We start from the raw sequence: 16,664 nt of genomic DNA, 5'->3' as shown, positions 1-16,664 counted from the left end.
ATATGCTGGTTACTGTAAGAAGTTATCTATGCTGGTTACTGTAAGAAGTTATATATGCTGGTTACTGTAAGAAGTCATATGTGCTGGATACTTTAAGAAGTTATATGTGCTGGTTACTGTAAGAAGTTATATATGCTGGTTATTGTAAGAAGTTATATATGCTGGTTACTGTAAGAAGTTTTATATGCTGGTTACTGTAAGAACTTATATATGCTGGTTACTGTAAGAAGTTATATATGCTGGTTACTGTAAGAAGTTATATATGCTGGTCATTGTAAGAAGTTATATATGCTGGTTGCTGTAAGAAGTTATATATGATGGTTACTGTAAGAAGTTATATATGCTGGTTACTGTGAGAAGTTATATATGCTGGTTACTGTAAGTTATATATGCTGGTTAATGTAAGTTGCTATATATGCTGGTTACTGTAAGAAGTTATATACGCTGGTTACTGAAAGTTGTTATATATGCTGGTTACTGTAAGAAGTTATATACACTGGTTACTGTAAGAAGTTATATACGCTGGATACTGTAAGAAGTTATATATGCTGGTTACTGTAAGAAGTTATATACCTTGGTTACTGTAAGAAGTTATATATGCTGGTTACTGTAAGAAGTCATATATGCTGGTTACTGTAAGAAGTTATATACGCTGGTTATGTAAGAAGTTATATATGCTGGTTACTGTAAGAAGTTATATGTGCTGGTTACTGTAAGAAGTTACGTGCGCTGGTTACTGTAAGAAGTTATATACGCTGGTTACTGTAAGACGTTATGTATGCTGGATACTGTAAGTTGTTATATATCCTGGTTACTGTGAGAAGTTATATATGCTGGCTACTGTAAGAAGATGTGTGTGCTGGTTACTGTAAGAAGTTATATATGCTGGTTACTGTAAGAAGTTATATATGCTGGTTACTGTAAGTTGTTATATATGCTGGTTACTGTAAGAAGTTATATATGCTGGTTACTGTAAGAAGTTATATGTGCTGGTTACTGTAAGAAGTTATATACACTGGTTAGTGTAAGAAGTTATATACGCTGGTTACTGTAAGAAGTTATATATGCTGGTTACTGTAAGAAGTTATGTATGCCGGTTACTGTAAGAAGTTATATACGCTGGTTGCTGTAAGAAGTTATATATGCTGGTTACTGTAAGAAGTTACATACCCTGATTACTGTAAGAAGTTATATATGCTGGTTACTGTAAGAAGTTATATATGCTGGTTACTGTAAGAAGTTATATATGCTGGTAACTGTAAGAAGTCATATGTGCTGGTTACTGTAAGAAGTTATATACGCTGGATACTGTAAGAAGTTATATATGCTGGTTATTGTAAGAAGTTATATATGCTGGTTACTGTAAGAAGTTATATATGCTGGTTACTGTAAGAAGTTATATATGCTGGTTACTGTAAGAAGTTATATATGCTGGTTATTGTAAGAAGTTATATATGCTGGTTACTGTAAGAAGTTATATATGCTGGTTACTGTAAGAAGTTATATATGCTGGTTACTGTAAGAAGTTATATGTGCTGGTTACTGAAAGAAGTTATGTGTGCTGGTTACTGTAAGAAGTTATATACGCTGGTTACTGTAAGACGTTATGTATGCTGGTTACTGTAAGTTGTTATATATGCTGGTAACTGTAAGAAGTTATATACGCTGGTTACTGTAAGAAGTTATATTCGCTGGTTACTGTAAGTAGTTATATATGCTGGTTACTGTAAGAAGTTATATGTGCTGGTTACTGTAAGAAGTTATATATGCTGGTTACTGTAAGAAGTGATATGTGCTAGTTACTGTAAGAAGTTATATGTCCTGGTTACTGTAAAAAGTTATATGTGCTGGTTACTGTAAGAAGTTATATATGCTGGTTACTGTAAGAAGTTATATGTGCTTGTTACTGTAAGACGTTATATACGCTGGTTACTGTAAGAAGTTATATATGCTGGTTACTGTAAGAAGTTATATATGCTGGTTACTGTAAGAAGTTATATGTGCTGGTTACTGAAAGAAGTTATGTGTGCTGGTTAGTGTTAGAAGTTATATACGCTGGTTACTGTAAGAAGTTATATACGCTGGTTACTGTAAGTTGTTATATATGCTGGTAACTGTAAGAAGTTATATACGCTGGTTACTGTAAGAAGTTATATACGCTGGTTACTGTAAGTAGTTATATATGCTGGTTACTGTAAGAAGTTATATGTGCTGGTTACTGTAAGAAGTTATATATGCTGGTTACTGTAAGAAGTTATATGTGCTGGTTACTGAAAGAAGTTATGTGTGCTGGTTAGTGTTAGAAGTTATATACGCTGGTTACTGTAAGAAGTTATATACGCTGGTTACTGTAAGTTGTTATATATGCTGGTAACTGTAAGAAGTTATATACGCTGGTTACTGTAAGAAGTTATATACGCTGGTTACTGTAAGTAGTTATATATGCTGGTTACTGTAAGAAGTTATATGTGCACTGTTGAGTAGACTTCAGGATGTACATGTTTATAGAGGGGCCACAGATATATCAGATCACTTTTTAGTTGTAGCTACACTGAGAGTAAAAGGTAGATGGGATACAAGGAGAATAGAAGCATCAGGGAAGAGAGAGGTGAAGGTTTATAAACTAAAAGAGGAGGCAGTTAGGGTAAGATATAAACAGCTATTGGAGGATAGATGGGCTAATGAGAGCATAGGCAATGGGGTCGAAGAGGTATGGGGTAGGTTTAAAAATGTAGTGTTAGAGTGTTCAGCAGAAGTTTGTGGTTACAGGAAAGTGGGTGCGGGAGGGAAGAGGAGCGATTGGTGGAATGATGATGTAAAGAGAGTAGTAAGGGAGAAAAAGTTAGCATATGAGAAGTTTTTACAAAGTAGAAGTGATGCAAGGAGGGAAGAGTATATGGAGAAAAAGAGAGAGGTTAAGAGAGTGGTGAAGCAATGTAAAAAGAGAGCAAATGAGAGAGTGGGTGAGATGTTATCAACAAATTTTGTTGAAAATAAGAAAAAGTTTTGGAGTGAGATTAACAAGTTAAGGAAGCCTAGAGAACAAATGGATTTGTCAGTTAAAAATAGGAGAGGAGAGTTATTAAATGGAGAGTTAGAGGTATTGGGAAGATGGAGGGAATATTTTGAGGAATTGTTAAATGTTGATGAAGATAGGGAAGCTGTGATTTCGTGTATAGGGCAAGGAGGAATAACATCTTGTAGGAGTGAGGAAGAGCCAGTTGTGAGTGTGGGGGAAGTTCGTGAGGCAGTAGGTAAAATGAAAGGGGGTAAGGCAGCCGGGATTGATGGGATAAAGATAGAAATGTTAAAAGCAGGTGGGGATATAGTTTTGGAGTGGTTGGTGCAATTATTTAATAAATGTATGGAAGAGGGTAAGGTACCTAGGGATTGGCAGAGAGCATGCATAGTTCCTTTGTATAAAGGCAAAGGGGACAAAAGAGAGTGCAAAAATTATAGGGGGATAAGTCTGTTGAGTATACCTGGTAAAGTGTATGGTAGAGTTATTATTGAAAGAATTAAGAGTAAGACGGAGAATAGGATAGCAGATGAACAAGGAGGCTTTAGGAAAGGTAGGGGGTGTGTGGACCAGGTGTTTACAGTGAAACATATAAGTGAACAGTATTTAGATAAGGCTAAAGAGGTCTTTGTGGCATTTATGGATTTGGAAAAGGCGTATGACAGGGTGGATAGGGGGGCAATGTGGCAGATGTTGCAGGTGTATGGTGTAGGAGGTAGGTTACTGAAAGCAGTGAAGAGTTTTTACGAGGATAGTGAGGCTCAAGTTAGAGTATGTAGGAAAGAGGGAAATTATTTCCCAGTAAAAGTAGGCCTTAGACAAGGATGTGTGATGTCACCGTGGTTGTTTAATATATTTATAGATGGGGTTGTAAGAGAAGTAAATGCGAGGGTCTTGGCAAGAGGCGTGGAGTTAAAAGATAAAGAATCACACACAAAGTGGGAGTTGTCACAGTTGCTCTTTGCTGATGACACTGTGCTCTTGGGAGATTCTGAAGAGAAGTTGCAGAGATTGGTGGATGAATTTGGTAGGGTGTGCAAAAGAAGAAAATTAAAAGTGAATACAGGAAAGAGTAAGGTTATGAGGATAACAAAAAGATTAGGTGATGAAAGATTGGATATCAGATTGGAGGGAGAGAGTATGGAGGAGGTGAATGTATTCAGATATTTGGGAGTGGACGTGTCAGCGGATGGGTCTATGAAAGATGAGGTGAATCATAGAATTGATGAGGGGAAAAGGTGAGTGGTGCACTTAGGAGTCTGTGGAGACAAAGAACTTTGTCCTTGGAGGCAAAGAGGGGAATGTATGAGAGTATAGTTTTACCAACGCTCTTATATGGGTGTGAAGCATGGGTGATGAATGTTGCAGCGAGGAGAAGGCTGGAGGCAGTGGAGATGTCATGTCTGAGGGCAATGTGTGGTGTGAATATAATGCAGAGAATTCGTAGTTTGGAAGTTAGGAGGAGGTGCGGGATTACCAAAACTGTTGTCCAGAGGGCTGAGGAAGGGTTGTTGAGGTGGTTCGGACATGTAGAGAGAATGGAGCGAAACAGAATGACTTCAAGAGTGTATCAGTCTGTAGTGGAAGGAAGGCGGGGTAGGGGTCGGCCTAGGAAAGGTTGGAGGGAGGGGGTAAAGGAGGTTTTGTGTGCGAGGGGCTTGGACTTCCAGCAGGCATGCGTGAGCGTGTTTGATAGGAGTGAATTGAAGGAGGGGTGTTAATGTTGCAGTTTAAAAACTGTAGTGTAAAGCACCCTTCTGGCAAGACAGTGATGGAGTGAATGATGGTGAAAGTTTTTCTTTTTCGGGCCACCCTGCCTTGGTGGGAATCGGCCAGTGTGATAATAAAAAAAAATATATATATACATATATATGTATATATATATATATATATATATATATATATATATATATATATATATATATATATATATATATATATATATATATATCGTGCCGAATAGGTAAAACTTGCTATTCTGGCTTAAATAGCAACGCTCTTCTTGCCGAATAAGGAAAGCGAAAATTTGTGTATGCAATAATTTCGCAAAAATCATTCTGAACCTAACGAAAAAATATATTTCATTGTGTTTGTTTATTATTAAATTATTGTAAACTTATCTAAAATATATTTAGTTGGATTAGGCTAAATTAAATTGCGCTTGTTATAATAAGGTTAGGTAAGTTTTCTAAGGTTCTTTTGGTACAAAATTATTAATTTTTACATTAACATAAATGAAAAAAATATATCTTTAAACGTATAAGAGAAAATTTTAGAAAGGACTTAATTTTAACGAGTTTTTGAAAATTAACCAGTTTTACCTATTCAGCACGACATATATATATATATATATATATATATATATATATATATATATATATATATATATATATATATATATATATATATATATATATATATATAACCCACGGACCACCAATCCTACAAGAATGACGCACCCAGCAGAGCTAGGTGTTTTACCGTGATCCGAGGACATACGATGGTGTGGCAACCACCTAGATACCCATCAATTACTCAACCCAGGGCAACACGGGTTTAGAGCAGGTCGCTCCTGCCTGTCCCAGCTACTGGACCACTGTGGCAAGGTCCTGGATGCTGTAGAGGATAAACAAAATACAGATGTATACATAGACTTTGAAAAAGGTTTCGACAAGTGTGGCCATGGTGTAATAGCGCACAAAAGGCGTGATAAAGGAATAACAGGAAAAATTGGTAAATGGATCTATAACTTCCTGAGCAATAGAACACGAAGAGTAATAGTAAACAGAGTAAAGTCCCAGGCAGCCATGGTGAAAAGCTCTGTTCCACAAGGCACAGTACTCGCTCCCATTCTATTCCTCATCCTCATTTCTGACATAGAGATGTAAGCCATAGCTCCGTGTCTTCCTTTGCAGATGACACCTGGATCACCATGGCAGTAACCTCCGTCAAAGACACTGCGAGACTCCAGGCGGACATCAACCAAATCTTCGAATGGGCCACTCAAAACAATAACTCCAGGTAATTATACTGGTTCATATACTGGTTTTTGGGAAGCACAATGAGTTTCCAGCTTGCGTGCAGCAGCACTGAAACACCCCAAACCATGAGTGAGTCTGGGTGTTTGGTGGTGCCACAGGTGTAGCGTGGGTCTAGCAGGTCACTACCTCTGGACCGGTACACATGTCCCCCACGGTTACAGGTGATGGTGAAGGTTGCTTTATTACTCCAAAGTGCTTCAGACCACTGTTGAGGATTCCATTGAAGATATTTCTTTGCGACACACGTCTGTTAACAGTTCTTACAGACACCTCTGAGAGAAGATGTGGGTTCTTTTCTTTCAGTTCTCTAGCAGTTATCTTAGGTGTACTCTCTAACTGCTTCTTTAACACAGTTAAGGTACGAACAGATGTCTTCTTCGAGGGGCCAGGCCGAGGTTTGGCAGACGGTAACTCGACACCGCCACCAGCCTTGAAACGCTGCACCCAGTTCCTCACTGAACGCTCACACACACCAACATTCTCCACTATTTCTTTCGTCTGGTGCCCAGCTTTGTGAAGCCCTATGATTTGAGCTATAGTTTCAGGTGTTAAAGACTTCCTTTTACCCATAATCAAACATGTATAGCCCCAAAACCAAAGGGAACACTGGACAAAAGATGGGGCTGATGAGAGACAATAGTGCAACACTTACTCTCACCACGGCAGCCACGTGAGAAATGAGAAGTCTCTGTGAAGTGTAGCGGCAGGCCTTGATGTCATGCTAACGGCTGCTACCCAGCATAATGCTCTGACGAAAAAAGACCCCCCTGTATGGTAGGCCTTTCATTTTCGTCATGGCATTATGGGGGGATGGTGCTCACCCGGCAAAATGCCGTGACTAGCTTCAATACTTTTAATCATCATTTCAAACATTTCTCTGCCTTTTATACCTAAACTCACACAACATTTCATTGTGTGTCGCCTTTGTTACTAGTAAATACATTCCCAGTATATGAAACAATATTCTATGAGCCCTGCTGAGAAACACTTTAGAATGTGACAGACTCGTCCGATAAGAGTTGATTTTGCTCGGAATCTTAACCCCGGAGGTTAGCCACAAAGGATAACCCCGGAGGTTAGCCACACAGGATAACCCCGGAGGTTAGTCACACAGGATAACCCCGGAGGTTAGTCATACAGGATAACCCCGGAGGTTAGCCACACAGGATAACCCCGGAGGTTAGTCACACAGGATAACCCCGGAGGTTAGTCATACAGGATAACCCCGGAGGTTAGCCACACAGGATAACCCCGGAGGTTAGCCACACAGGATAACCCCGGAGGTTAGCCACACAGGATAACCCCGGAAGTTAGTCATACAGGATAACCCCGGAGGTTAGTCACACAGGATAACCCAAGAAAGTCAGTACGTCATCGAGGCTTCTGTCTTATTTCCACTGTGGTCCTTCAGTCTTGTCCCCCAGGATGCGACCCACACCAATCGACTAACATCCAGGTACCTGCTTGCTAGGTGAACGGGGGTAGTAGGTGTAAGGAAACACGGACAATGTTTCCACACGGCCGGGATCGAACCACAGACACTCACTGTGTGAGGCGGGAGCATTACCTACCAGGCCACAGAAGATATCTGTTTTTAACTGGTGACACATTGATAAGTAAGACACATGTAGAACAGTTTTGTATCTTTGTTCCGAAACGTTTCACTTACCCAGTTGGCTTCTTCAGTCGAATATAGAGGAGGCAGCGGAAACAGTGGAGATGTAAAGACGATATAGTCAGTCCGTCACCCACGAAGACGTAGTTCTGAAGTAGTGAGTCCCTCAGCCTGGAGAAGAGTTCAGCTCCATAGTCTTGAACAATGTGAAGCTGAAATAACAGAATGAAGACTTACAAACTGCCGAGGGTGAGGAGCAGAAAATCTTGAAGATGCTGGAAGAGACAGACCCACCCAGTATGTTGTTACACTGCCTCTCACTTATTATATTCGTACTTCTAGTGGGTCTTGCCTTCTGTCGTCTTCAAGATTTTCTGCGTCTCAACTTTGACAATTTTGTAAGCCTCCATTCTGTTACTTCAACTTCACATTGTTCCTGAGGGGCTGACCACCTCAATCACTCCATCACCTCAAGGATGATGGACTGATTATATCGTCTTTTCATCCCCACTGCTTCCGCTGCTCTCTCTGTACTCGACTGAAGAAGCCTACTGTGTAAGCGAAAAGTTTCACAACTGCTGAATATGTGTCTTGTCAACTTGTGGGTATTGTGTACTATTACCATGTCAAAGATGTGTCAACTTGCCTGACTCATGAGAGACATGTCTAGCCCTCTTATTGATCACTCTTCATAAAACCATTGTAAGGCACAAGAAGCCTCAGCTTGAGCTTAGCATTTTGCTTTTCTCTCATTCGAAAAAGATATTAAAATTATATTTAAAAAATATTTTGCAAGTTTTTTTTTTTTGTCATATTAGTAGGCTAGAGAATTATGGCTCAGGACGGACACTGTCATAAAAGGATGAGTTTTTGCGATTGAAAAGCATCAGTGGGCTCCACGCAATACAATGTTTAGTACAAACAGCATGAAATCAAATTGAAGAACCATCTCGAATAAAGTCATGCAGAGTGCTCAGGGAGAGACAATGAATTCTTTGAAAGAATGGATTCAGTTGATCATTTTCCTTATACCAGTGTATCTGCTCATAAATTCTTGTGTTGCAGTGAGCTCCGTAATGCTGAATGTGAGAAGTTTCATACAGCCAGAAAGGTTCTCTCATCAAGCCATGTCTGACGTAGATAAAGTAGATATCGCCTTCAAACACCACCGTGAGAAACAGTGGCTCTCAGATGAACGAGGATAGAGTATATACAGAAACTAGAGCAAGCCCTCCTCCGTGCTTCAGCTGCATGAATCAACAGATGATGTGTCTTGTGAACACTTGTACGTTTATCTTCAGTATCTGAAAGGAGGCTCTGTGACAGAGGAATATCAGTTCTCTAAATCACCAACCACCACTACCTGTGGTGATGTCATCAAGAACGATGCAGAATTTTGTGTCCGATAAGGAGGTGGAGTGGACCAAGTTATCTGTTATGTGTACTGACGGCACACCGTCTATGACGTGCATTTATTCTGGGTTCTAAACTTTCGTGAAGCAGATCTTTCCCTTCATGCCACTTTCTTCATCTCATTGTTTTGATCATGAAGACACTTCCTCTGATCTCATTAATGTGTCTCACGTTAAAATTATTAATCAAATACGAAGCAGAGTTACATATTCCAGAGGTTCAAAATATTGTGTGAAGAGGTTGAAGCAATATTCAGTAAATTCCTCTTTCATACACAGAGTCACTGGTTATCACGAGGAAAGTCTTACACTGCGTGTTAAAAGAAAAGAAATCATCATGTTTCTAGAAAAGGCAGGAACTGCTAGAGCAAAGATTTGATATGAAAACGCTGGACTATACATTCATTCTAAAGTTGTCTTATCTTGAAGATTGTTACATTAAGATTAATCAAGCAATGCTCTCACTATGGGGGAATATTGTGAATATTCTCAAAGTTGAAGACAAGGCTGGCAGCTTCCTTCAGACGCTCCAGCTTTAGCAACACAGAGTTGAGGTTGATTCTGTACCCACGTTCTCATAAATAACGATACTTGATGTGACTCATGGTATCATTTACTCTTTCCATAAGAGTCCATCACTGGAGAGTTCTCTGATCTGTAACATCGCTAAACAAGTACATGGATGGTGGAATCTGTTTCAGTGTCAAGTATGTCCATGTTGGAATAGATGATGACACGCTGAAATGACACGCTGAAAGCAAACTTTCAGTATTCTGACCTAGCAAACTTTTAGTGAAAGCTGGTAGTGAATACTTGATTATCTCTGGCGGAGCGTTCAAAGTCCTGACTCTTCTACGATGATCAGTGTTAAAACCAAGGCAAAAAATGTAGTGGATCTTGCTTGTGATCCGGGATGTATGACAGCTGTGATCAAGCTTTACATCTCAGAGCTGACCAGAAACAAGCAGCATCAACCATCACGCTGATAAATTCATCTCTAACATATGACTTGTCATGTGTATAATCCTCTAAATATTTCATGTCTCTAAATCTAAATGTAGGATGCGATATTAGAACATAAGATTTACTCAGCCTCACTGAATAATTGAATGATGGAAATACTGTTACAGATTATGAGAATTAACACTGATTTAGTTGGTCTTTTATGACTCTCAATATTTTTATTTGGTATTTAAAAGAGAAGAGAGAGGAGACATTGAGTTATGGGTAAGTGACTAGTGCAGTCAGTGCTGCGTCAGTGACCTCTTGACCTGTGATGCGTCAGTGACCTCTTGATCTGTGTTGCGTCAGTGACCTCTTGATCTGTGATGCATCAGTGACCTCTTGACCTGTGATGCATCAGTGACCTCTTGACCTGTGATGCGTCAGTGACCTCTTGACCTGTGCTGCGTCAGTGACCTCTTGATCTGTGATGCATCAGTGACCTCTTGACCTGTGATGCATCAGTGACCTCTTGACCTGTGATGCGTCAGTGACCTCTTGACCGGTGATGCGTCAGTGACCTCTTGACCTGTGATGCGTCAGTGACCTCTTGACCGGTGATGCATCAGTGACCTCTTGACCTGTGATGCATCAGTGACCTCTTGACCTGTGATGCGTCAGTGACCTCTTGACCGGTGATGCGTCAGTGACCTCTTGACCTGTGATGCGTCAGTGACCTCTTGACCGGTGATGCGTCAGTGACCTCTTGACCTGTGATGCGTCAGTGACCTCTTGACCGGTGATGCGTCAGTGACCTCTTGACCTGTGATGCGTCAGTGACCTCTTGATCTGTGATGCATCAGTGACCTCGCGACCTGTGATGCGTCAGTGACCTCGTGACCTCGTGACCTGTGATGCGTGAGTGACCTCTTGACCTGTGATGCGTCAGTGACCTCTTGACCGGTGATGCGTCAGTGACCTCTTGACCTGTGATGCGTCAGTGACCTCTTGACCTGTGATGCGTCAGTGACCTCTTGATCTGTGATGCATCAGTGACCTCGCGACCTGTGATGCGTCAGTGACCTCTTGACCTGTGATGCGTCAGTGACCTCGCGACCTGTGATGCGTCAGTGACCTCTTGACCTGTGATGCGTCAGTGACCTCGTGACCTCGTGACCTGTGATGCGTCAGTGACCTCTTGACCTGTGATGCGTCAGTGACCTCTTGACCTGTGCTGCGTCAGTGACCTCGTGACCTGTGATGCGTCAGTGACCTCTTGACCTGTGCTGCGTCAGTGACCTCTTGACCTGTGATGCGTCAGTGACCTCTTAACCTGTGATGCGTCAGTGACCTCGCGACCTGTGATGCGTCAGTGACCTCTTGACCTGTGATGCGTCAGTGACCTCTTGACCTGTGATGCGTCAGTGACCTCGTGACCTCGTGACCTGTGATGCGTCAGTGACCTCTTGACCTGTGATGCGTCAGTGACCTCTTGATCTGTGATGCATCAGTGACCTCGCGACCTGTGATGCGTCAGTGACCTCTTGACCTGTGATGCGTCAGTGACCTCTTGACCTGTGATGCGTCAGTGACCTCTTGACCTGTGATGCGTCAGTGACCTCGTCATCTGTGCTGCGTCAGTGACCTCTTGACCTGTGTTGCGTCAGTGACCTCGCGACCTGTGATGCGTCAGTGACCTCTTGACCTGTGATGCGTCAGTGACCTCTTGACCTGTGATGCGTCAGTGACCTCTTGATCTGTGTTGCGTCAGTGACCTCGCGACCTGTGATGCGTCAGTGACCTCTTGACCTGTGATGCGTCAGTGACCTCTTGACCTGTGCTGCATCAGTGACCTCTTGACCTGTGATGCGTCAGTGACCTCTTGACCTGTGATGCGTCAGTGACCTCTTGACCTTTGCGTCAGTGACCTCTTGACCTGTGATGCGTCAGTGACCTCTGGACTTGTGATGCGTCAGTGACCTCTGACCTTGTGATGCGTCAGTGACCTCGTGACCTGTGATGCGTTAGTGACCTCGTGACCTGTGATGCGCCAGTGACCTCAACCTTTGATGTGTCAGTGACCTCGTGACCTGTGATGCGTCAGTGAACTCGTGACCTGTGATGCGTCACTGGCCTCGTGACCCGTGATGTGTCAGTGACCTCGTGACCTGTGATGGGTCAGTGACCTCTTGACCTATGCGTCAGTGACCTCTTGACCTGTGCTGCGTCAGTGACCTCGTCATCTGTGCTGCGTCAGTGACCTCGTCACCTGTGCTGTGTCAGTGACGTCACTACCTGTGATGCGTCAGTGACCTCGTGACCTTTGATGAGTCATTGACCTCTTGAGCTGTGATGCATCAGTTATCTCTTGGCCTTTGATGCGTCAGTGACCTCTTGACCTGTGATTCGTCAGTGACCTCTTGACCTGTGATGCGTCAGTGACCTTGTGACCTGTGATGCGTTAGTGACCTCGTGACCTGTGATGCGCCAGTGACCTCGTGACCTGTGATGCGCCAGTGACCTCAACCTTTGATGTGTCAGTGACCTCGTGACCTGTGATGCGTCAGTGAACTCGTGACCTGTGATGCGTCACTGGCCTCGTGACCCGTGATGTGTCAGTGACCTCGTGATCTGTGATGGATCAGTGACCTCTTGACCTATGATGCGTCAGTGACCTCTTGACCTGTGCTGCGTCAGTGACCTCTTGACCTGTGATGCGTCAGTGACCTTGTGACCTGTGATGCGTTAGTGACCTCGTGACCTGTGATGCGCCAGTGACCTCGTGACCTGTGATGCGCCAGTGACCTCAACCTTTGATGTGTCAGTGACCTCGTGACCTGTGATGCGTCAGTGAACTCGTGACCTGTGATGCGTCACTGGCCTCGTGACCCGTGATGTGTCAGTGACCTCGTGATCTGTGATGGATCAGTGACCTCTTGACCTATGATGCGTCAGTGACCTCTTGACCTGTGCTGCGTCAGTGACCTCGTCATCTGTGCTGCGTCAGTGACCTCACGACCTGTGATGCGTCAGTGACCTCGTGACCTTTGATGAGTCAGTGACCTCGTGACCTGTGATGCGTCAGTGACCTCTTGACCTGTGCTGCGTCAGTGACCTCGTGACCTGTGATACGTCAGTGATCTCTTGATCTGTGTTGCGTCAGTGACCTCGCGACCTGTGATGCGTCAGTGACCTCGTAACCTGTGATGCGTCAGTGACCTCGTCACCTGTTATGCGCCAATGACCTCGTGATCTGTGATTCGTCAGTAACCTTTTGACCTGTGATCCCTCAGTGACCTCTTGGCCTGTGATGCCTCAGTGAACTTTTGGCCTGTGATGCCTCAGTGACCTCGTGACCTGTGCTTCGTCAGTGGCCTCATGACCTGTGATGAGTCAGTGACCTCGTGATCTGTGATGAGTCAGTGACCTCGTGACCTGTGATGCGTCAGTGATCTCTTGATCTGTTATGCGTCAGTGTCTTCGTGACCTGTGATACGTCAGTGACTTCGTGACCTGTGATGCCTTGGTGGACTCTTGACCTGTGGTGCCTTGGTGACCTCGACCTGTGATGCCTTGGTAACCTCTTGACTTATGATGCCTCGGTGACCTTTTGACCAATAATGCCTAGGTGACCGTCTGACTTATGATGCCTTGGTGACCTGACCTATGGTTTTTAGGGGGGCGGGAAGAAATGGTGATGGGGTCAGTTTTATAAATAAAGTATCGTACTGTGACGACTCTCCCTCCCCTCCAATCACTTTTTCCCCCTCACTGTTTCTCACCTTATTCCATTCCACCAACTACCACTCCTTCTCACTCCTTTTATTCTTCCTCCCATCATCTCTCCCTCCTCTCCTCCTCCCCCCCCCCCCATTCTCTGGTGAGCCACCGTTATTAGCTGCGTTAATAACTAGAGATCAACTCAGAAGGTCAGAGATATTACAGGTGCCACTGTGGTCTAGACCAGCTGTAGTCTGGACCATTCTGGACCAGCTGTGAGAGAGACCAACTGTGTGAGACACGACACCATCTGTGGGAGAATTGAGCAGCCACAGCTTTCTCTCCTACCACAGACAAACCCTCTTTGTAGATTTCAGCACCCACAGCTCTCCTCTTCCACAGACCAGCCAGTGTGTGTGAGCGTCCCGCAGACCGTGGCAGTGGCTGAAGGAGAGAAGATACGCCTGACATGCCGTGTGGACGCCCAGCCTAACCAACATCTCTCCTTCACCTGGTTCTTCAACAACACTCTGGACACCATCGAAGTGGACAGCCACCGTGTTACTGTCCTGCCTGGCCTCAGCATGTTGGACTACACTCCCATGTATGTCTTACACCCTCATATCCAAGTTGTACCCCTATCTCACCTATGGAATTTGTGCATGGGGCTCAACAACAATAAACCATCTCAAACCATTAATTACCCATACAAAAGGCTGCAGTCAGAATGATAAATTCCCACTACAGGCAGCACACTCCAACAATATTCAAAACTCTAAACTTACTCACCTTACAAAACATCCATACTTATTATTGTACCTACTACTATTACTACTACTACTACTATTGTACCTACCTACTACATTTAACTCGGATATAACCCTCTCCTCAAACGTCTCCTTACCAACCTCAACAGAACACATGACCATAACACAAGGCACAGATCACTCTTTGATGTTCCTCGTGTCCATCTTACACTATGCAAAAACTCAATGCACATAAAAGGCCCAAAAATCTGGAATTCATTACCTGTGAATATAAAAGAAACACTGTTTATAAATTCAAGTGTCTTCTTAAAAATCACTTACTCACCCACAACTAAATAAATACTGAATAACTGTATCTCATAAATGTTTAACCTGTGACCCTATCAAACTTTGTTTTTTTAATTACATTACCTAACAGAATACTCCATTCTATTGAATGCTCAGCAACTCAGCAAATGACCATATAACCTGTCTTTGAAATACTCATTTATTCTTAATTGTTATTTGTTCATTATAATTTTTACCACTGAATATATCATTGCTTAGTTAATTTTAAGCCTGCCCATAATGCTCTGCATACAAGGGGCTTTTGGCATGTTACACTTAACCACTGCATTTCTTTGTACATCTATTTATCATGTCCAAATTAATAAAAAATAAATAAATAAATAAATACATCCCAGTATCAAAGTAATACATCGTGGTAACAAAGTAATAAACAATGACATCAATATAATTCTGCATGAGTAGTGTGGTAAGTGTCAGCACAGCCACCCGCGCTACGGCTGCCTCATCAATGTCAAGGTTAGGTTAGAAGGTCCGAGCAGATCCATGTTGGTTATGGCTCTTCTGGTGTATAAAGTTCTTTGTAGGTCTTCTCAGCTCTGTGACTCACCTGTTCTCTGGGATCAGACAGAGAGCTCACTGTCTTCTCTCACTCATGCCTGCTCTCTGGTATCAGTCAGATAACTCACTCTCCTCGCTCACTACTCTTGTCTTTCTGTATCTTTAATTTTGTTCATTTTATTTCTTTAATTTATATTTGATAATGTGAATTTATTAAGTAAAAAAATTTCAAGATTATTCACCAGGTCGACAGTAATTCACCAGAAATCTGACATCACCCTCATCTTCGTCCTCTCCTCCTCCTCCTCCTCCTCCTCTTTCTTGTCTTCCTATTCTTCCTCCATTTCCTAATCTTCCTCGTCCTCCTATTTCTTGTCTTCATACTCCACCTCTTCCTCAACCTCAACCAAAACTACTACTTCCTCTTCCTCCTTATGCTCATCTTTTCCTTCTTTTCTACAAGACTACGGTGCTCTTCACCAACTACAAGACTGATTATTTCATCTTTTATATATAGTTCTACATTCTAATAGTTCTACATTTTAATTAAGCCATTGGATGGCGAAACATCTATAAATAAAGATACCCAGATGTTGCACATGTGTCTAATTCTTCATGAGTTGGGTGTCACGCTCCTGCTACACCACCTACTCTTACAGCGACTCCTTCAGATCAAAGTAAATCTGTCCCCACATCGTATGGATAAATATCATATTTTATATTATTTTGTAATCTTCCCTGGTTATTGGAGATAGGAACTTTGATGATCATTTTCTTTAATGCATCATAAACTGGTTGACAATTTAATGATGCGAGCGTTACAATGAAACTTAGACAAATTTTGTATGTTCAATGAGGATTCTTGCAGAAACATCATGGAAAAGGTAATTCGCCATGAAATTCCTCGCTGTGACCTCATGAAAAATATAATTCTCAAAGAGAGTCTTCGCAGTAACATTGTGAAAAGCCAACTCACAGAGAGAGTCCTCGTGGTAACGTAGTTTTAAGCATAAATCTTATAAATTAAGACTGCTTACATCAATTTTTGTCTGTAATAGTTAAAAATAGTTTTTTGTCAGTAGGTAATTCGGGAAAAAAAGTTAGAGTTGTGGGAACGTTAATATATGTAAAAGTGTCAAAAGACTGAACACAACTCCGATGGAGAAATGTGGAAAACGACGAAAGATTTTCAAAGTGTTTTATTTTATGTCGATAATTTTTTATTTTTCTTATGTTAAACACAGCTTCAGTAATTTTTATCTTAAGAATGTTATCTCTAACATCATGGGGACAACTTTCAGG

General features: G+C 42.3%; 1 protein-coding gene across 1 annotated transcript in view; it reads left to right on the top strand.

Moving 5' to 3' along the window:
• Nucleotides 1-16,664, top strand: part of LOC128685667 (nephrin-like) — a 75,002-nt gene that overhangs the window by 46,644 nt on the left and 11,694 nt on the right. The window contains exons 6-7 of the mRNA XM_070080788.1: nucleotides 8,741-8,845; nucleotides 14,152-14,353. Coding sequence (XP_069936889.1) covers nucleotides 8,741-8,845; nucleotides 14,152-14,353 — 307 coding nt within the window. The remainder of the gene's footprint in view (nucleotides 1-8,740; nucleotides 8,846-14,151; nucleotides 14,354-16,664) is intronic.

This window comes from Cherax quadricarinatus, unplaced genomic scaffold (assembly GCF_038502225.1).
Source record: "Cherax quadricarinatus isolate ZL_2023a unplaced genomic scaffold, ASM3850222v1 Contig958, whole genome shotgun sequence".
In the NCBI taxonomy this organism is placed as follows: domain Eukaryota; kingdom Metazoa; phylum Arthropoda; class Malacostraca; order Decapoda; family Parastacidae; genus Cherax; species Cherax quadricarinatus.
The sequence above is the reverse complement of the archived record's forward strand: the minus strand, read 5'-3'. Positions and strand labels throughout refer to the sequence as shown.